At 45.3% G+C, this 21369-nt stretch overlaps 1 protein-coding gene across 2 annotated transcripts in view; it reads right to left on the bottom strand.

The window, feature by feature from the left end:
* The window catches only part of LOC144822091 (indian hedgehog protein-like), a 55530-nt gene that overhangs the window by 13983 nt on the left and 20178 nt on the right, over positions 1–21369 (bottom strand). The window contains exon 2 of one of the 2 annotated variants that reach the window (XM_078679212.1): positions 13832–13897. The exons of the other annotated variant lie outside the window; for it this stretch is intronic. Coding sequence (XP_078535338.1) covers positions 13832–13897 — 66 coding nt within the window. The remainder of the gene's footprint in view (positions 1–13831; positions 13898–21369) is intronic. 2 annotated transcript variants of the gene reach the window in all.

Here is a 21369-nt window from a genome sequence, read left to right on the forward strand (position 1 = left end):
TTTTACATTTTTTAAAAGCCTTCTGCTTGGATTTCTTGAATCATGTTTGAGAGAAAACTGTTGTCTCATGATTTTCCCATGGAGGTTATGGAAGGTGCTTCAGAAGCTACAACACAGAGCATATTTTCTGGAAATTCACACTATCTTTCTCAGCCATATGCAAATTAAGTCTGACATTCTCAGTAAATCATGTACTTCCAACAGGAGCAGCCTGTCAGTTGATTTCCTTGTGTTATACTGCAGCTCTGTATATCCTGATCATAAGGGTTAAAAAATGCCTAAACAAACCAACGTGGTGGTCTACGGAGTAAATATATTTACCTCAAAGGGGCACAGGAGGTTATCATTATTATAGGTATGATTTGAACTAAACAATGGAGCGGTGCACTTCCCAAGTAATGTAATGTCCAATAAGGAAGCCCAATCTTTGTCTTCTTTGAAAGAGACTTTATTTAAATTTCATTGAACATGGTTAGTGAGCATCAGCCAATGCGTTTCGTTCGATTTCTGAACTTCGTCAGGGCTTTTATAATATGTCTAACCGACTTATACTAATTCCTGGATAGTAGATCCAAGATCGTCTTATGAGGATGAGTAGTCAGAGTATCAAGGCAGCCTCCATGTTAAGGGCTTCAGGTCATTAATCTGCCGCTGCAATTCGGGCGTATCGGCAATGCTAGGTATGATTTGGTGATAAGGTTCAAATAAATCCCCAGACAACCATACATATTTATGTCATCCACTTCAGGGACTACATATCCCTGGATGCAACTGGGCATTTTCCTGAAGTCGGCAGGCAAGCTATTGCTCCCGCAATGACGTCAAAGACAATGTGCCAGAGTGATGCACTGCGCATGCCGGACACTCAACAGGGGACGGGTCTGCGGTGCCGCTAACGGATGCTAAAGAGCAAGACACACCCTCAATAATGGAGGGCGAGGAGCAGCTCGCACACTAGATAAAAAAAAATCCTGGCACTCGCATCCCCAGTATAATGTGTGAATGGGAGGAGCCCGGTATTTAAGAAAGGAGGCGTGTGGCCGCAGCGATGATCGAGGAACACAACACTCCGCCCCACGGTTTAACTCAGGCTTCCTCTTCCTTCCGGCAGAACTACAGGTGTGGATGATAAACCAAGGATGTATGACGTTACAACGCAGGCTATTACAACGCCTGCCTTTACAACGCGGTTTTTACATCGCATACCATTACAACGCACAGCGCTTTTGGGTGTTGGATAGTGAATAGTTTAATTTACTATTCCAACTCCAGTCCCCGTGGACACTAGGGAAGGTTATTGGATAGTAAATTAACCTATTCCCTATCCTAGAGCGCCCCCCAGCGCAATGCGTTGTAATAGTTTGCGTTGTAATGACCGCGTTGTAATGGTAGTGCGTTGTAAAAGTTTTGTTGTAAGTGATGTTTACCATAAACCAAACTCAAGATGCCCATGTGTGGGTGGTTCAGAAAGAAGTAATTTCCAACTGGAATTATCCACCAGTCGGCTGTTCGAAAGGGCCCGGTAGGATATGTTTGAGTTCTCATCTTTGACAAAGTAATTGAAAGAAATGTAATTTACAAAAATTCTTAAAAAGGCGCAAAAGGCTCTTTGTCTTCACTGCGATAGAGTGGTTAGTGTCTAGCTAACGATATGATCGGATTATATTTTTTTATAATTATCATTTATAAGTCTACATGTCAGCCTACTACTAGAGTGTGACTACATGAGAGACCCACCCCGAATAGACCAAGCAGCAAGAAGCACAATAAAACTAGGTAAAAACAAATATCCTGTGTCTTCACATGTTTCTGTGTCACTTATGCATGTCGTGTCAATGAATCCTTTCTTTAATCACCTGCTCACATTTAGGTTACTGTCATACATTGCTAAGTTTTTTCATCAAAGTCTACCTCAGGGTGTACAATTAATAGAAATCCCAGAGCATAGAGTAATGAAGTAAATTATTATTATTCTTTTTTTTTATTTTTATTTTTTTATTGAAAACAGTATATTGCAAGGATCACATCAGATACAGTGAAATTTTCATATATTAAGAACTTGCAGTAGAACAATCAAACCCCCCCAAGCCTGGTCTATACATTCTGCAAAGTAGAACACGTCACAAGTGTTATATACATCATTCATGCAAAGTACCAAAGATGAACAAGAGTGCACTCTCAGGTCGAACTGCTAGGGTCATTGTCTCGAGTGCTAAGAGCCGGCTGAAGTTGTGCCGTCGCTCCCGGGTCCTCCTCCGCACTGTCCTCTGCCTGATCACAGCTCGCTAACAAATAGTCTCTGAGTGGGCCCCAAATGTCTTTAGGGCTCGAGCTCCTGGGGAGTTCTTCTGAATATGTGGTCAGCTGCTCCAGGCAGTATACCAAGTCTTTAAGCCATTGTGACGCACTAGGGTAGCGCCTACAATCCCATGTAAACAACACCCTCATCTTCGCCAGTAGCAAAGCCACTCTCACAAAGCGGCCGAGTAACCCTTTAACCTCAGGTACATGGCTCAACAAACACAGAAGCGGTGTACGGTCCAGAGTAAGGCCTGTCATGATGTCTAATTTCTGCAGGACATCCACCCAGTAGGACTGAACCGCAGGACATTGCCACGATAGATGGATGAAATCAGCGCCAGCTCGTCCACACCTCCTACAACAGTCAGAGTCTCTATAACCAATTTTATGCAGCTTAGTGGGAGTGTGATACGTCTGATGTATGAACTTCAGGTGAATGATGCGTAAGTTGCTATTGGGGGATAGTCTACCCGTGAAGGAACAGATTTGAGCCCATGTGTCCTCCTCTAGTTGTATGCCCAGAGCTGTGTTCCATCTAGCTAAACTACGATCTTCTGGAAGGACCAGTTCTGAGAACACCACTTTATACAGTCTAGTGAGCAGGTGTTTCCTAGTGACAGACGTGATCACCAGTTGCAGTGCCTTGGAGGTGGCAGGCTCTAATGGGAAGCTAGGATAATGATCTATCATAGCCCGCCACAATCGATAGCAGGTGTATGTAAACAGGGGTGAAGCATTGGATATATATTGAAGCTCGTCACCGGAGATGTATGTCCCGTCTCTGAATAAGTCCCCTAATACGGCGATGCCTGCCTCAGAGAGCAGCCTCATGGAGCCGCGCTCCTGTGCTACTGAGATAGCGCCGTGACCTTCAAGGGCCATGTTTGGTGCGTAGAGAGGCAGACGATCCGTCAGTCTACCAATCGCTTGCCAGGCCGAGCATGTTGCCGCAATCGTATTTATCTCCACCTAGGGACATGTCTGTGCGTATGGGTGAGTATGTTCTGTAAAGGAATATCTCCTGCATCACCCCCTTCAACTGCTACATGTGGGATAAAGCCATGAGATCCGTACCAAAAGAACGCGAATTGAGCTAGGCCACATAAGTAATACCTGTAAAAATCTGGCGCGCAGAACCCCCCTTTGTCAAATGGCAAGGTTAGGGTCGCCCAGCTGATACGCGGGGGTTTCGACCCCCATACTAGTCGGAGCAATTGGGTCTGCAGCGTGGTGAAGAAATGTTTATTCAGACTAATAGGGATATTGCAAAATAAATATAAAAACTTGGGGAGTATCATCTTAATGACCGCAATGCGGTCCGCCAACGACAAAGGCAGAGCCACCCATTTATCTACCTGCTGCACCAAGTCAGCATAAGCCTGTCCATAATTCTCGTGGATGACAGTCTCTGGGTCTCTGTGAACCCAGATCCCTAGGTATTTCACAGGGTCCACAGTCCATAGGAGTGGGTATTCCAGCGTGGGAGCGGAAGTTGCCAGTGTGAGAGGGATCACGACCGACTTGTCCCAGTTGATGTTTAATCCGGACAGGAGGCCAAAACGGATATACTCACGGATAATTCGCGTGAGGTGGGTATGTGGATCGCGAACATACACAACCATATCATCTGTGTATGCAGAGATGCCCACTGGTCTGTTATTAAAATTGAGCGCGGATTCCCTGTGGTGCTGCCGGATTCTACACATCAGTGGTTCCAGTACAATAGCGAAGAGGAAGGGGGAAAGAGGACACCCCTGCCTGGTCCCACACTGGATCGCTAGTGGATCAGAGGTGAAACCCCCTACCCTTTTTCTGGCAGAGGCATCAGTATAAAGAATTTGAATCCACCGGACAAAAACAGGGGGGAATCCCATCCGACGTAGAATATAAAAGATATACCTCCATTCTATCGAATCAAAGGCTTTGGCCGCGTCAAGCAGCACCGCCACTGCCTGGAGATCTGGGTTAAGAACATGGAACATCGCAAAAATCGTGCGGAGGTTCCAAGATGTGGAGCGATCAGGAATGAAGCCGGACTGGTCGGGTAGGACAAGCATGGGCATCAATGGGTGGAGTTTAGTGGCGAGGATTTTAGCAAGAATCTCGACGTCAATGTTAATCAGGGATAAGGGCCGATAAGACTCGCATCTGTTGGGGGGCTTGTCTTTTTTCAGAAGAGTGACCATGAGTGCCTGGCGCAAAGATGGGGGGAGATAGCCCAGCTCATGTGCCTCAGCGTACATGGCCAAAATATGAGGCGCCAGGAGATCTGCATACCGTTTGTAAAATTCCGCTGTCAGCCCGTCGGGACCGGGAGCTTTCTTGTTCAGCAGAGAGAGTATCGCCTCTTTAATGTCGGTCTCATCAATAGGTAGACCGAGATACTTCCTATGGGCGTCCGCCAGCCAGGCACAAGCAGTGTCCTGCAGGTAATCGTCTAGAACAGAGTCCGACACGTCGCCACGGGGCGTATAAAGACGTCCGTAAAAATCGCGGAATTGACCCAGTATAGCATCTGTGGTGTAATGACCAGTGCCCCTATCGTCTTCTATGTGTTCAATAGGTTGGGCGATCGCTCGCTCACGCAAACGAGTAGCCAATACTCTTCCCGGTCTACCTCCCTCCCCGTATGCTCTAGCCACAAACCGTTTAGAAATATACCTCATTTCTGCCTCAGCAAGAGATTTGTGTTCCTCCATGTACTCCCTAATGTGTGCCAGCATATCCAGTGAAGGAAGTGTGTCATATGAGGATTCTAGGTCATGCAACTTGGTTTCAAGTTTCAGTATTTGTTCCCTCAGGTCACGTAAAATGCCCGCCGTTGTGCCTATACACACACCCCGTATATTGGCCTTAATCGCTTCCCAGAGTATGGCTGCACTATCCACCGTGCCCACGTTTAGGTCAAAATATTGTACTATAGCCTTATGTACTGTATCCTCAAACACGGGATCTAGCGAATTATTATTCTTCTTTCATTGTTTATTAGCATATAAATTATGTGCTTTCTGATAGGTTTTACTCTTTATATTTGTAGGTTATTCCTAACCGAAAAAACCATATGCGAGAGGTAGGTCTTCTCAAAACACATATTCTTTCTCTATAGGTACTCTGCGCTGACTATAGGTACTCACAGATACAGCCCTGGTGAATATCGAATAGGCCAACTGAAGGTAGAAATGTGTTGGCATGAATATTTACTCACATACAGAGACGCATATTGGTCATGACACCATTATATGCCTCCTGTAGTTAGTCCTTTAGTAACGTTTTAATATACCTAGGATACCACCTGAATAAAAGGACACTTTTGTGGTCTATCCTGAGGTGATTTTATCAGTCAGCTGGATCTGAGTATTATCCAGATAAGATAAATAATATTTAAATACTCGCTCGGGTAAGCCCCAGCCAGAGGTCGAGTCCGTCCTGGTAGTATCACCATACCAGGGTGGGACGAGGTTGCAAATGATGAAGAATGTTACGTTACGTGAGTGAGCCATCCTCGTCCAATTCTTGGAATGACCAAAAACCTGGGAGTGAAGTAGGTATCAATAGCGTATTAAGTTAAATACTGGAGTGTCACTCCATATTTGACTACTGTAGCCTCCCAGAGTGTTCTAAAGAACCACTACAGCGCTAACAGTGTTACTTATGACACAACTATGGCACACCTGAAGCCATGTTGATTGAATCGAGCTGGCAGAACTTAAAACATTTAATTTAGTAAGGAAAAAAACAAGGGGGTTTAGTTTGTCATAAGAAATTATGGTTAGTGCTGTAGAAAGAAAAATTAGGACACATTTTAAGTGAGTTTTCAAATATCTTCCTCTTCTTTTTCATTAAAGAATTCTGGCATGAAGACTGAAACATGCACTTTTAACACCAGCAGCAGATTGTCAGTTAACTCCCTGGTGATCAGCAACTTTACTATAGTGTTCTAATGAGCACATTGAGTGCTAACATTCTGAATTTATGCAAAAAGTGTGGCTCATCTGAATGTCATCTTCATAGAATGGAAGTAGAACATGGAACGCATTTTCTACTGAGGATACCGCAGTAAAGGAGGAAATTAGGGAGATACATAACAGGCAAATCTCCCAAGATTGCCACTTGAGAAAAAAGAGGCTAAATATAGCACAAATATCACCCAAATGTAGCTCAAGTATATCCCAATGTTTTGTATTTTTTTGCAGTATTATATACGGCAGACTTGACACCGAAGTATTGGAGTGCATTACTTGAGCCTCATTACTCAAGGACACATTCATTTTGTTTTTAGGCATGGGGAAATTGAGTGATTTGTCCAGAATCACAGGATGTTGAGCTGACTCAGAAACTCGAACCTGCTTCCCCGGTTACAAAGTCTGCAGCTCTGGCATGAACACCACATCCTCCTCCTTAAGTATAACAAATAATCAAGTGATCAACTATATACAAAAAACATAAAGATAGCAAATTATTTAAAAGTGCTTTGTTGCTATTTGAGAACTCAGAAAATATGGCCTCTTCTTATTTGTTTAGAGCACTAACTAAAATCTCTCTGGGAATAAGACCCTGTCATGGAGGAGGGTGCAGAGGCAATAAGTTGACCATGCTTGGCAAGCAGGAGGGGCAGTGGCAGCACAACGGACCATGGAGGGCAGAGGGAACGGGGCAAGGACAACAAATCAACCATGCAGATTAGGCAAAAGAGGCTGTCAATCAATCAATCAGTACATTTATAGAGCACGCTACTCACCCAAAAGGGTCTCAAGGCACTGAAGGGAGGGGGGCGGGGTGCTGTTACTGCTCAAAGAGCCAGGTCTTGAGGTGTTTCCTGAAGGTGAGGTGATCCTGGGTCAGTTGTAGGTGGGCGGGGAGGGAGTTCCACGTCTTGGCCGCCAGGTAGGAGAATGATCTTCCTCCGGGGGTGGTTCTGCGGATCCGTGGGACGGTGGTTGGGGCGAGGCTGGCGGAGCAGAGTTTGTGGGTTGGAGTGTGGAACGTGAGGCGGTTGTTGAGGTATTCGGGGTCTATGCCGTGGAGTGCTTTGTGTGCGTGGGTGAGGAGCCTGAACGTGATCCTTTTGCTGACAGGGAGCCAGTGCAGGTCTCTCAGGTGGGCTGATATGTGGATGTGGCGAGGGATGTCGAGGATGAGTTGTGCGGATGCGTTCTGTATGCGCTGGAGTCTTTTCTGAAGTTTGACTGGTTCCTGCCTATAGGGCGTTCCCGTAGTCTAGTCGGCTGGTGACGAGGGCTTGGGTGACCGTCTTTCTAGTTCCGGTAGGGATCCACCGGAAGGTCTTACGGAGCATGCGCAGAGTGTTGAAACATGAGGATGAGATGGCCTTGACTTGCTTGGTCATCGTGAGAGAGGAGTCCAGGATGAATCCCAGGTGCGTGCATGGTGAGTGGGTGTTGGTGTTGTGCCCAGTGCTGTGGGCCTCCAGGAGTCGTCCCAGGCGGATGGGGATGGTCCGAGGATGAGGACCTCCATCTTGTCTGAGTTCAGTTTCAGACAGCTAAGTTTCATCCATTCCGCGACGTGTTTCATTCCATCCTGGAGGTTGAGGTTGGCGGTGGCTGGGTCTTTGGTGAGGGAGAGTATCATTTGGGTGTCGTCGGTGTATGAGATGATGTTGAGGTTGTGTTTGCGTGCAATGGCAGTGAGGGGGCTCGTGTAGATATTGAAGAGGATTGGGCTGAGCGATGAGCCTTGGGTTACGCCGCAGATGATCTTGGTGTCTTCGGAGCGGAAGGGAGGGAGGCGGACTCTCTTGGTTCTGTTGGAGAGGAACGAGGTGATCCAGTCCAGGGCTTTACCTTGGATCCCGGCTTTGTGGAGGCGGCTTATTAGGGTGCGATGGCAGACTGTATCAAAGGCGGCTGAGAAGTCTAGGAGGATGAGGGCGGTTGTTGCCCCGTTGTCAAGCAGGGTCCTGATCTCGTCGGTGGCTGCGATGAGAGCGGTCTCGGTGCTGTGGTTCGCTCGAAATCCGGACTGGGATGGGTCGAGGGAGCCATTAGCCTTGTGGAATGTGGTCAGCTGTTTATTGACGATCTTCTCGATAACTTTTGCAGGGAAGGGAAGAAGAGAGATGGGGCGGAAGTTCTTGAGGTCTTTAGGGTCCGCTGTGGGTTTCTTCAGTAGGGCGTTGATCTCTGCGTGCTTCCAGCTCTCTGGGAAGGTGGTGGGCACGAGGGAGTTGTTTATGATGTTCCGTAGGTGGGGTGCAATGATGGTGTCGGCTTTGTTGAAGATGTGGTGAGGGCATGGGTCGGAAGGAGAGCCAGAGTGGATGGTGTTCATAGCGTGGGTGGTGTCTCCAGTGCTGATGGGAGTCCAAGCGCTGAGGGTGGTTGTAGGGGCGTTGGTTCGGTGGCTGGGGGCGGAGTCTGGGCACCGAAGCTGTCGTGTATATCGGCGATCTTGCGGTGAAAGAACGTGGCGAGGGAGTTGCAAAGGTCTTGCGACGGTGTGATGTTATTGCTGCTGGCGCTTTGGTTGGAGAGCTCTTTTACAATGCTGAAGAGTTCCTTGCTGTTGTGTATGTTGTTGTCCAGCCGCTCTTTGAACGATGTCTTTTTGGTGGTGCGGATCAGCTGGTGGTGTTTGCGAGTGGCGTTCTTGAGGGCTGTCAGGTTTTATGTCGTCTGTTCGCGGCGCCAGGTTTTCTCGAGGGTTCAGCAGGATTTCTTCGATTCTTTGAGGTCGTCAGTGAACCATGTGGTTTTCCTGTTGCCGGGCTTTCCTGGAGGGTTCTTCAGTGGTGCAAGAGCGTCGGCACAGTTGATGATCCACTGTGTGAGGTTGCGGGCTGCGTCGTTGATGTCAGCAGCGTTGATTGGTGGGTTCTGGCTCAGTGATGTGGTTAGCTGGTCTGTGGTGACTTTGCTCCAGCATCTGCGAGGGATCTGTTGCGGGCGGTGATGGGATGTGGTCTTCTTAAAGGTGAAGTGGATGCAGCTGTGGTCGGTCCAGAGTAGTCCGGTGGAGTGGCTGAAGGCAACGTGGCTGCTGGCAGAGAAAATGGGGTCGAGCGTGTGGCCTGCGTAGTGGGTGGGGATGTTCACCAGTTGCTTGAGTCCGAGGTTGGCGAGGTTGTCGAGCAGGGTGGTGGTGTTGTTGTCATTGTTGTTCTCCAGGTGGAAGCTCAGGTCCCCTAGGAGGATGTAGTCTGATGAGGCGAGGGCATGTGGGCTGATGAAGTCTGCGATGGCTTCACTGAATTGTGTGCGTGGACCCGGGGGTCTGTAGATGAGGGTTCCTCTGGGGGTGGTCTTGGGGTCGGTGTGGATCTGGAAGTGTAGGTGTTCGGCGGTGGTGAGGGCATCTTCGAAGTTGGTTGTGACGCCGATGGTGTTCCTGTGGATGATGGCGATTCCTCCTCCAGTTTGGTTGACGCGGTCCTTTCGAGTGATCTTGTAGCCGTTCGGGATGGCTGTGGCGATGTCGGGGGCTGAGGAGGCGTTCATGCAGGTTTCTGATAGGAAGGCGATGTCTGGTGCTGTTGTGTCGAGGAGGTCCCAGAGTTCGACTGAGTGCTTGTGGACGGAGCGGGTGTTGAGCAGGATGCACTTGAGGTGGTTGTTGTTATTGCCTGGTTGGGCGGTGGGGTGCAGGTTCGGACGCAGGTGAATTTGCAGACTTGGCAGGTGAAGGGTTCGTGGGTGCGCTTCGGGGTGGCTTGGTAGCAGGCAGATGGTCGGCCGGTGTTGAGTCCGTAGAGGGTGGTGGTGTCGTATCTTTGTTGGGTTTCTTGGTTTCGGCAGGGGCCAGGGGTTCTGGCGCTAGGCGCGGACGGGCGCAGACGGGCTCACGTTTGGCGCGCCAGTGGCGCGGCCGCTGCGCAGCCTTCATATGAGGGGATGTGGGAGGGAGGAGCAGCTGGGAGGCGGGAGCGGGTGGCGAATGAAAACCAGGGGGGCGGGGACGCAGGGGCGGGAAAGTACGAGGGGGTAGCGGGGGTACAGAAGGCAAAAAAGGGGGCACAGAGGGACAAGGGTAATGGGTCACACAGTACAGCGGGGCAAAAGCACACAGTAAACAAAAAGGAAATACAGTTGGCAACAACAATTGACAATAAAGACCAACTGCAGTGGTGGTAACGCGGCGGGCAGAGGCTGGGCACAGGAGCGAGCGAGAGGTAGCAGTGAAGTCAAGGGCACACAGGAGGGCTATGTGGTGGCTGAGGGAGCCACCTACCTGGTGACGGGGTCAAGGGTTACTCTCTTCACCACCGCAGGGCCTCCATATGAGGGGAAGTGGGAGGGAGGAGCAGCTGGGAGGGAGGAGCGGGGCGGCGAATGGGAACCGGGGGGGCGGGCTGCAGGGGACGCAGCAGCGGGAAAGTACAAGGGGGGAGCGGGGGTACAGAAGGCAAAAAAGGGGGGCACAGAGGGACGAGGGTAATGGGTCACACAGTACAGCAGGGCAAAAGCACACAGTAAACAAAAAGGAAATACAGCTGGCAACAACAATTGACAATAAAGACCAACCGCAGTGGTGGTAACGCGGCGGGCAGTGAACGGGCACAGGAGGCAGCGAGAGGCAGCAGCGAGGTCAAGGGCACACAGGAGGGCTGTGTGGTGGCTGAGGGAGCGACCTACCTGGTGACAGGGTCAAGGGCTGTGGCAACATGAAAGACCATTGAGGTCAGAAGGACAATGCAGTGGCAGTACAACCATACATGCCAACATACCAGTTTCAGACCGGAAGGGATTACAAACTTGGTTATTCACCATGTGATCTGGTTTGCTCTTGGACTAGCGCCGGTACACTCCTTGGAGCATCTGTGTGGCAGGTCCATGGAATATGATGGGCAAAAAGGAGGGAGCAGGGGCAGGCACACAGACATCGGAGGGCACGTGGAAGGACAGCATGGGGCACAAGCTAAGCACAGAAGATAAGCAGGAGAGCAATGATGAGGCACAGAATTGGGCAACGGAGGGCAGGAGGAGTGGGCAGGGACATCAAGCTTAACGGAGGGCAGTGACAGCAATTCAAAGCATGCAGGATAGGAGGGAGGGGGCTTGTACATTTATTCAGACAACAGAGGGTAGGGACGAGGTGGAAGAGGCAGCAGGGAAAGGAAGTGGCAGAACAATAGCCACAAATGGCTGTAATGAGGGAGCAGGGTCATACACGTGGACAATGGATGACAAGGAAGAAGGGCAGGAGCAGCAAGCTTGGGTGGGGGCATCACAGTGCCAGGCCCTGTGTTTAACCCCCACTGTGAATTGCAATGGGTATCATACATAATGTTAAAAAAAACCTTAGAAATTAACTGAAAAAAAACAATGGTTGCAGGGTTGTTATACTTGGCAAGCAGAATTGAAAAAACCTTACAAATTCACTGAAGAAAACAAAGGTTACAGGAACGTACAAAACCAGTGAAATTCAACAGTTATAGTTACCTGAACTAACTATAATGTATGCCCCCACAATGCACTGCTTACGACCTCACACATTAGATCAGTCATGACATGGTTAGTGACATTACTCATAACATAGCTGATGACATCTCAAATGACATCACTAAGGTACTACAAAAGTACCACATATGCCCAGATATACAAATTTGGTTTCCTATAATGTCTCAAAAACTACTGAACGGATTTACACCAAATATGTAATAGGGTGATCTCCGGAACAGAATCTATCTTTCTCCCCAACTTTGTGTAATTCTTTCCTGCGGTTTAGGCTGCAGGAGTGTCTAAATATTCTAAGTAATTAACTTGGGAATCACACTTTTATTTTACCTTCTCCTTTTTCTATACCCCCAAAAATTTCCATTCAGAGTTAGAATCAATGGTACACTTTTATGGGAACATTTTGTGAAGATTTATCAACCGGCACAAAGAATAGAGGCAAGTCTAGAAACACTAAAAATTCCCTTGCCATCCAATAACCCATACCCACAGTAACGCCTAAAAATTCCCTTGCCAATCTAAAATCCATACCCACCGTAAACCCTAAATATGCCCTTGCCACCCTAAACCCATGCTCCTGCTCAGAAGCCTGTGTTGCTGAGTATTCCTTAACCTCAAGCACCACGGCCCTCAAGATCAGGCTGAGATCCTCTGATGATCTCCTCTGACGATCACCCAGAGGGCATTGACCGCATCCTCTACCTAACCACCCACCCCACGGGGAACTCTGGTGACACTACTCTACACTATACTGGTCTTGTCTTGCTATGGGGGTCTCCAACTGCTTCCATCAATCATGGGCCTGGCCACTGGACACTGTTGATTTTCTTCTACGCCACGTCCTACCATTGTTTCTATGTAGTCTGTTGATTGGATGCTCTTTTATTTTTTGTATTCTTACTTTCAATATTTGGACTCATGTGCGGGCGCTTCTGCGTGCACCGCCCAGTGGCGATCGTTGTTTACTTTTATAAGTTATGCTCTGAGACTATACATGACCATTTGAGGTAGTCCAGAGCCCTTGTCACTTACACATCTGCATTAAGGAGGGGGGGCATACATGGATGGGACACAGCCCATCGTGGGTGAGTCGGTGGCTGTAGGTGTTAGTGAGTGTGTGTGTGTATGTGTAGGTGAGTGGATGTGTCAGTGGTATATGGGTGAGTAACTGGGTATATTTTGTCCTGACACTCTAATATTGAGTCAACAAGGACTTTTATTTAAAAGTTAAATACTACAGTGCTTCATTTAGTCACTTCTGTGACCCAGCCTGGCCCCTAAATATTACTGAGCACTGCTCATTATAAGGCTCTTCTATCTGCAGCCTGATGATAATAACATAAAGTAAACACATCCTTCCCTTAATGTTAAACCAAAAATTTGGCCCTGTGCTTATTTAAAAATGAACTCAAGGCTGCAAGCTACTTTGAAGGTGTCTGGGAACTACTAGTAGCTCACGATCGACTAGTTGGAGACACCACCTATAGGACAGTGCTTCTTTACATTTTGACTTCTCTGGATCCCCACTTAATCAGTACTGGAACCCGGGGACCTCCACTGAGTCATTACTGCAAGCCGAGGACCACAGCCTATTTTTTTTCTCCATGATTTGAATGGCGAAACAATACACAAAAAATCCTGAAACAAGCATTCATCAAACAAATACACAAGAAATTCTGTATTTTACTTAATTCATAAACAAATATACAAGAAGAATAAACATTTTATAGGAAGGTGGGAGCTTTTCTAAACTCAATTGAGGCCACGCATCATCCTTACTATATTCTGTGTGATACACTTGCACTGATCCCACAATTCAATCTGAGGATGCAAAACTTCATTTTTAACCATCAATTTCAAATTCTTACATATTTACAGAACTTTTTAAAATTTCAATTGTACCTTTTATTTCTTTATTTATATTAACTTTACTGATCTGTTAATATTATTTCATTTTCTAAGCAATCACGGACCCCACTACCTGGGCTTTGCGGAGCGCCAGGAGTCGCCGGACCACAGGTTGAGAACCACTGCTATAGCATAGTGCTAGGGCAGACATCATCATGTTACTATGTTACCAATAAACCATTCAGCAGTAATTGAGAAGCAAAGTGTACCTGGTGGGGGGCTCGAAGGTGTTGCAGGTTGAGGGCTTGTGGTGGGCGTTGATGGAGGGTTGTATCCTGTTAAAAGCACATACATAAAATGTCAGTGGTGCAAGGGCAGACAGGCTTCAACAATACCGACCTCTAATTGTAACATTAAAATTACTGATATAAAGAATAACCCCCCCATGAGATTGACAGATGCATTACCTACTTTTAGAAAATACTAAAGGGCAAATCTTTCCTGTGTGACAGGTACCTCTAAAGTAAAATCTCAATAAACTTATACTTAAAAATGCTTAGACATTTGATTCTGTTAGTGTCTCATGCCCCTAGGCACATGCTTACCCTGCTACTTACCTCTAACTCTTCCATCCATTTTTTTTAAAGTCTCCACCTGGTGATGGGTGCTGATCTGTGAGCCGACTGAGGTGGGGCAGGAAGTGGTCCACTCTTCCTTGCCCAACATCTTGTCCTTATTCTTTAGCAAGGGTTAAGGCCTTTCTAATATGACGACAGACAGTGAACAGGGGCATAGCTTAGTCAATCATATTAAGGGGGTGTGAGACTGAAGCAAACGTAGTGTACTCAACTAAAAAAGGCAGTGGGCCACCTGGGGCTGATATGCATTGAGACTGAATTAGTAGAATTCCTTTGGCATTTGGAAAAGGAGGACCATTCTTGGTAGCATTAATAAATATATGTACAAACATAGGCTTGCAAAATAAATATGCACCCCAGAATATACTACAAAGGGATGTACGTCATGACAACGCGGGCTTTTACACCGCGGTGCCATTACGACGCATCCATTACAACGCAAGTCATTACAACGACTTGCGCTGTAGGCGCTGGATTTTGGAATAGTATGATTTACTGTTCCAACTCCAGCCTACGCAACAGTAGGGAAGGTTTTCGAATAGTAAATCTACTATTCCTTAGTATCTAGTGCCATCCAGCACAAGTCGTTGTAACGATTTGCGTTGTGATGGCAGCGTCGTAATGGCAGCGCGGTGTAAAGCCCGCGTTGTCATGGCTGTCTCCCACTACAAAGGCCAGTTGAACAAAAAATCAGTTCTTGACAATTTTGGAAGCAATGCACATTACACTGTGCCGCTTTTACAAAGTGGCATCATGCAATAATTCAATCATACGGAACACACTATCATGTAGGCACATGCGGCAGAGCATTGTTCCACTCCAGTACTATGTTAAATGATTTGAGTGAGTGATTGAAGTTTGTATGTTTTGTAACTATCTTCTTTAAAAGAGATCATAGTTTAAAAATGGCCAATGCAATGGATCACTGACACAATAGCTTGGCAAATATTGTCATTGACAACATTATTGTGTTAAAAATATTGTTTACCATAATATTGTGCTCCTATATGTATAATGGTAAGTACAAAACTATCGGAAAACAATATTGTTGGCACTAATTTAGTCACAAAATAGACAAGAATATTGCTTTTTAAATATAAATAGAGTTTAAAGTAGTGAATGCTAAAATGTTAATAAATAAATGTACTAGTAACTAGTATGTAAATTAAATATATTACACTAATTTTTAAAACTATATATAAATATATACTTATATAATCACATATATATCTGTTTCCATTTACGTATATATCTATATATATCTATATATATATATATATCTATTTATCAATGTATCTATGTATCTATATATATATATATTCACTGAAAAAACCATAGGTTATAGACCATATATAGTTAGGAATTAGCATTTACAAAACCTTATTTTACTCACACAAAACCATTGAAATTCCATATATAGTTAGTTGCACTAACTATATATCGCGCACCCGCAATCCACTGCTGATGATGTCACATATTACATCATTCATGACATGGTCAGTGACATCACTGATGACATCACTGATGACATCTCAAATGAGTAAATAATGTGAGTAAAATAAGGTTTTGTAAATGCTAATTCCTAACTATATATGGTCTATAACCTATGGTTTTTTCAGTGAATTTTCAAGGTTTTGTAAATGCTAATTCCTAACTATATATGGTCTATAACCTATGGTTTTTTCAGTGAATTTCATTGGTTTTTTAACAGCTAATATTTGTAGCTGTAAAATGTATTCTTCTTTAAATCCAAAAATATATTTTATATGTTTATTAATAATTTTTTTTTTTAAATATTTTTTTTCTTCGTTCCCGCTTCGCGAATCGGGAAGCTTCCCGTTAGCTGACCTTGATGCCGCGAAATAGACCGCGAGCCGGTAAACGTTTCTTTACCGCAACTGCCGCGTTAGAAAACAACATCGTGACGCCTCCCGTCCGCATGACGTTTCACGTTGTCGCGTGATACGTCATATGACGTGCTACGTTAGCGAACTGGTACGCTTACCGAGTCGCAAAGCACAGGTTTCTGGAAGCAAAGCGGGAGGCCCTGCAAAGCGCTTAACGTAAACACAGCAGGTCATGTGACTTGGTAATAACACTTTTCATTGGTTCATTTCACTTTTGGTTTCCTAATGATGTAAGACGAGGTCATATAATCTAAAATGAACACTTTTCATTGGTTGAGAACTCTTGTTTTTCCCAAATGATGAAAATCCCTCCTTCTTTCCTCACTCTGACTTTCATCATTGTGAGAGAAAGACCCTTTGTTACCAGTGAGCAATGGCTTCTTTAGTAGCTTCAGCTGGTGCTTCCCCACCACCTCCACCACATCCAAGGAAGAGTGGACCACCTGCTCAAGTTATAATTCAACAAGAAGAGGAAGAAGAGGAACAGGACGACGAGCACGAAGAGAGGCAGTTTTTGCCTGAGGAGCCCAGGACGTCTCACCGGAAAGAAAACTTCATTTGGCAATTTTTTAAAATTCCCAAAGGTCAGAAAAAAGTAAATGCAAGATACGTAACTTGCCTTATATGTCAAGATAGACTGTCCAGAGGGACCGACAAAAAATACAGCTTCGGAAACTACACAATGCATCGCCATATGACTAGGTGGCATCCTAACAACTACAGTGCTGCACAGTTTCGGAACGACCTAGATAATCTCCCTATTATGGCCAGAAGATCTGTTGTACCGGAAGTAACGGGACCAGAGGGCAGGGAGATGGTGCCAAATATACAAATGAGATTTGGTGAAGTAAAACACATCTGCGTATATTGCGATGGATTCATTTGCTACGGAGAAAGAAGCATCACTCTGATCAACAGAGCTATTGACTATCATATGCAAGTTTGTACGAAACGCCCCAAATAATAAAAAATGTTGTTGCTCCTGTTGAGCCCTTTACAATGAATCGTTTTCATTGCCCCCTCCAAGAAAAACCCAAAAAAATATAAAACTTGAGAAAAATTCAAAAAAAGTAAAAAAATGTTCAGAAAAATAATAAAAAAAATATAAAACAACAAAAACAATAAAAAAAAAAAAGTTCTTTTCAGAACTACCTCCCCGTTATTAAAAAATTGGTACAATATTTGGAACTGTGCCAACCTCTATTTCTCGTAGTTCGCTTCCCAGTTCGCTCGCCGGTACGCGAACCGGAAGCGAACCAAAAACAGTAAGTATAAGGGAAGGAAACAGACACTTATGTTAAAAGAAAGACAGCTATAGGGGAGTAAACTAGAGATACTATTACCCGTAATCCACTGCTGATGATGTCACATATTACATCATTCATGACATGCTCAGTGACATCATCAGCAGAGGATTGCGGGTTTTTTGGCAACGTGCCTTATCCACGGTTTAATAACGCTGCCTTTTGCTTTATATAAGTTTTCAAATTGTATGAAATATATACCAATAGGTCGTTATGAACCTTTAGGTAGTGCTTTTCTTCATGAGGTCTGGTCGCTTCCATACACATACAGATGTTTCAAAGATGATCAAGAAGTTTATCTGAATGGAGAGGAATGCACTGAGACGCCAGATCATTCACTAATGTGTAGGCACATACAGTTACACGGTTCATGCAACAAACACCGACCAAATATGGCTTGCGTGTTGCAAGGCACGCCAGTTCCTGCTATCATCCCCACGTTCAAGTTGTTGGAAAATGGTAGTTATTTGATGCTCAATAATGAAGATTGTTCTGGGTTTATTAAAAGTATTCCTTTTATCGTAACAGTAAGTGAACGGGTTATTTGCTGCAAAAATGTTCTATTTCCTCCCACACATGAACATAGGGAGTTTTCAATCTGGCCACAAATACCAACCTTGGGAGCAGATTTCAACGGCATGGCAAGAATAAGAGCTCTTTTGTCTCAGAGAGAGGTGGCCTTGAGTTCGGCCCGTGAAACTTTCATGCTTCACATAGCGAACACCCGTACAGAGGTGCAGACCCTTTTCAATATTGATTCGCCTTTGCATTTCAGCAAGATGGTTCGGACTATCTTTAACGCGTCCTCCACAAATGCCCTGGCGCACTTTTTTAAAGTTGTTACCAGTGGTCTCGTGACTTCATTTGAGAAAATCTTTGGAGTCATCCCTGCTTTCTTTCATTCTATTTTCTCCACTGTGCTTCGTGGATTGCCATTTTTACTTGCATTACCAGCGGACGCTCTTGTGCTTTTTTACATTTTTAAATATGGATGTGCAAGCTCCCGCCCTGCAGCTGCTGACACTGTTCCGCAATCGCATGCTAGAATATTATGGCACAATGCCGTTGGCGATATTAAGCACGGCATATGGATTATCTTTTCGATTCTCCTACTTCACCTGTGTCCAGCCTGTATTTCACTGCCTGACCTGTGATTTCGATTGGGCCATTGATTTGTGTCTCTGCGGACCGGTTTCTCCTGACGTCGACTTTAATCAGCTGATGACTCCTATCATTACTCACGAGTTGGTTTGTCCTGGCGAAAGGATTATGGCTGTGGCATTGATGCATGGACTAATTGGTCCCTGGAATTTACTGGCGGCAACACAGTCTTTCTTGGAACAGAGCTTTCTTGAAAACCCACCGAGCTGTCCTCTGATGGTGATAGAGGATCCGGTGCTGGGAGAGCACGTATGTTCTTTTCCGCTTTTAAATTGGATGGCTGAACTCTTTTCGGATGAAGACGGTGACTTCCTATTGGAGGCTGTTGCAGCTTATTTTGCATACACAGTTATGTCATAGACCTTTTTCATGTTTGATATGCTGAGTACTAGCATTTCATTGACAATTCATTGACTTATTTGTCAAGTTTTTATTATTTAGCTTGCCTATTGGCTTAAGACTCGATAAAGTACTTGGCTGTTTTATTTTTCTTTAGCATTAAATTTTCCTAGTTTTTAATGCTTTACCTTGCGGACCGTCCACATATAAACTTGCAATCTGCTCTCATGAGATGGCACTTCTATTATCTTATTCAGTTCGTTTCCGGATCATGGGGAGGTGTCATCTAGGTCCTGGATATCTTTACACCGTGTTAAGTTAGCATGGGCTCATTACCGGTTTAAACGCCATTTTTCCTTTTTTGCAACTTCTGCACACGACACTTAGTTGTTGCTTTAGCTTTCAACCTAGTAGTTCATCGTGGTTTACATGAGAATAATATGTTATTGCTCTACTATCTGCTTTGCTTGTTAAACTATATCTGTACAGCGAGTGCTGAAGTTTCAAGAACAACACGATACAGAATTGTTATGAGGTCTGATCTCCACGACTTCATACTCATAACATAAGTGCAACTTCTGCCAATTCTGGGCATGAGGCGGGTTTTATATTGCTTTTCCGAACACACATACACAACAGTTGATGCGGTTCACATGAAGAGAGAGCTGGTGTATGCTGATGTGATTCCTTCAAATCTAAGACACTAAAGTATGGGCACGCCCTAAACCAACACAAAGAGACCTTCTTAGCAAATAATATAATATGTGTATTAGGGAGGGTGAGATATAAGCAGCCGCGGGCCGTGGAGGGAGTTACGGTGGGGCAGGGAGGCGGGGAGGGGGAGGAGCAGGGTGGAGCCCTCTCCACCCTGCCCCTCCCCCTCCCCACCTCCCTGCCCCACCGTAACTCCCTCCACGGCCCGCGGCTGCTTATAAGTGTTGCTAACTCTTATTCATTTACAGCATGTTAACATACTGTCACCATTCGCTTTTTATGTACTAGTAACTATGCTGGTAATTTTGCTACTGATAATATGTGTACTTGTATTATCTAAGATACTACGCCTGAGAAGACGGCATTAGTAAATAAACATTTCAAATACACATGTGTTCTTCTTAACTCCATGTTCTGGTTTCTAAGAAATATATAACGACCGACTGTTCATGAGTTCCACGTATCCTGAGGTACTATAAGTTCATATTCTGGAGTGTCTAAACATTGAGAGTTTGTTATATCCAATGTGACACTGTACCTAGCTTGCTAAGGGGTTTTTGATTACTAAGGTGAGTTTTGGGACACCCTAATTCGCCGAGGTTCCAATCCTCTGTCCACAGTTCTGTGTGAGAACAGAAACCCTGCGACAGGGGCACCCCCGACCCTTGCTGGAGCTTCATCACACTTGCGATACAACTCCAGCAATGCGCCACCTTTACGGCACAGATACATCACGCATCTGTGCTGTTTTTGCCCCATGATGCGCCGCATTGTAAATGCAGCACACCATAGGTGACGGAACAGCGGCACAGAATGACTAACACATCCCTGGTGATGCGCCAGTCATCATAAATCTATCCCTATGCTTCTTATCTTGTTAGAGATGAACCGCCATATGTATCATCAAAGTTTTTTGCATTTCCTAAATAGCGAACTTTAAGGAATAAATAGCGATTCTTTACCATTCCTAGTTTGCGATGAGCTATTTGCTAATTAGAAATTACCCATTCATTTCCTTCATTTCCATAGGGCGGTTGGACTCACTTTTAGGTCGAACGGCTGAATGGATTTCCACGAAACTTGGCAAAATTGTAGGGACTGGTAGCCCGATGTGCCTTTGCTATGTCTCAAGATATATGCTCCAGTGGTTTTTACGAAAATTAACTTTGAAAAATATATATTGGGCTACATTGGCCTATATATATGTTGGAGCCCAAATGTAGCCCAATGTAGCCCAATGAAGCCCAATGAAGCCCAATGTAGCCCAATGTAGCCCAAAGATGGCCGCCAGAGACAAAAAAAACAAATGTAGCCCAAATATCAGCCAGATGTAGCCCAACTATAGCCCAGTGACAGAATGACCAATCAGCTTCGCAAACCTCCTTTACGCGAAGCGGAGCGCTGTTACAGATATATATCTTTTTTTGAACGTTAATTTCTCAAAATCCACTGGAGCACATATATTGAGACCTAGCAAAGGCACATCGGGCTACCAGTCCCTACAATTTTGCCAAGTTTCGTGCAAATCCATTCAGCCGTTCGATTATTATTATTATTTATTTTTTTTGCCCCGCGGGGCCCTTTTAAAACCTCCACATCAAACCTAGGGGGTCAGCGAGGATCTACTATTCCCCCTTATGGTCATTTGCCCCTTCGCTTTGGCCTCCTCTTGTCTCTCGATCCTACCGAGAGACAAGATGGCGGCCGCTACGGACTGTTCGGAATGTTGACAGACGCCGGAGAA

The sequence above is a fragment of the Lissotriton helveticus genome, chromosome 3_1, assembly GCF_964261635.1.
Source record: "Lissotriton helveticus chromosome 3_1, aLisHel1.1, whole genome shotgun sequence".
Lineage (NCBI taxonomy): Eukaryota > Metazoa > Chordata > Amphibia > Caudata > Salamandridae > Lissotriton > Lissotriton helveticus.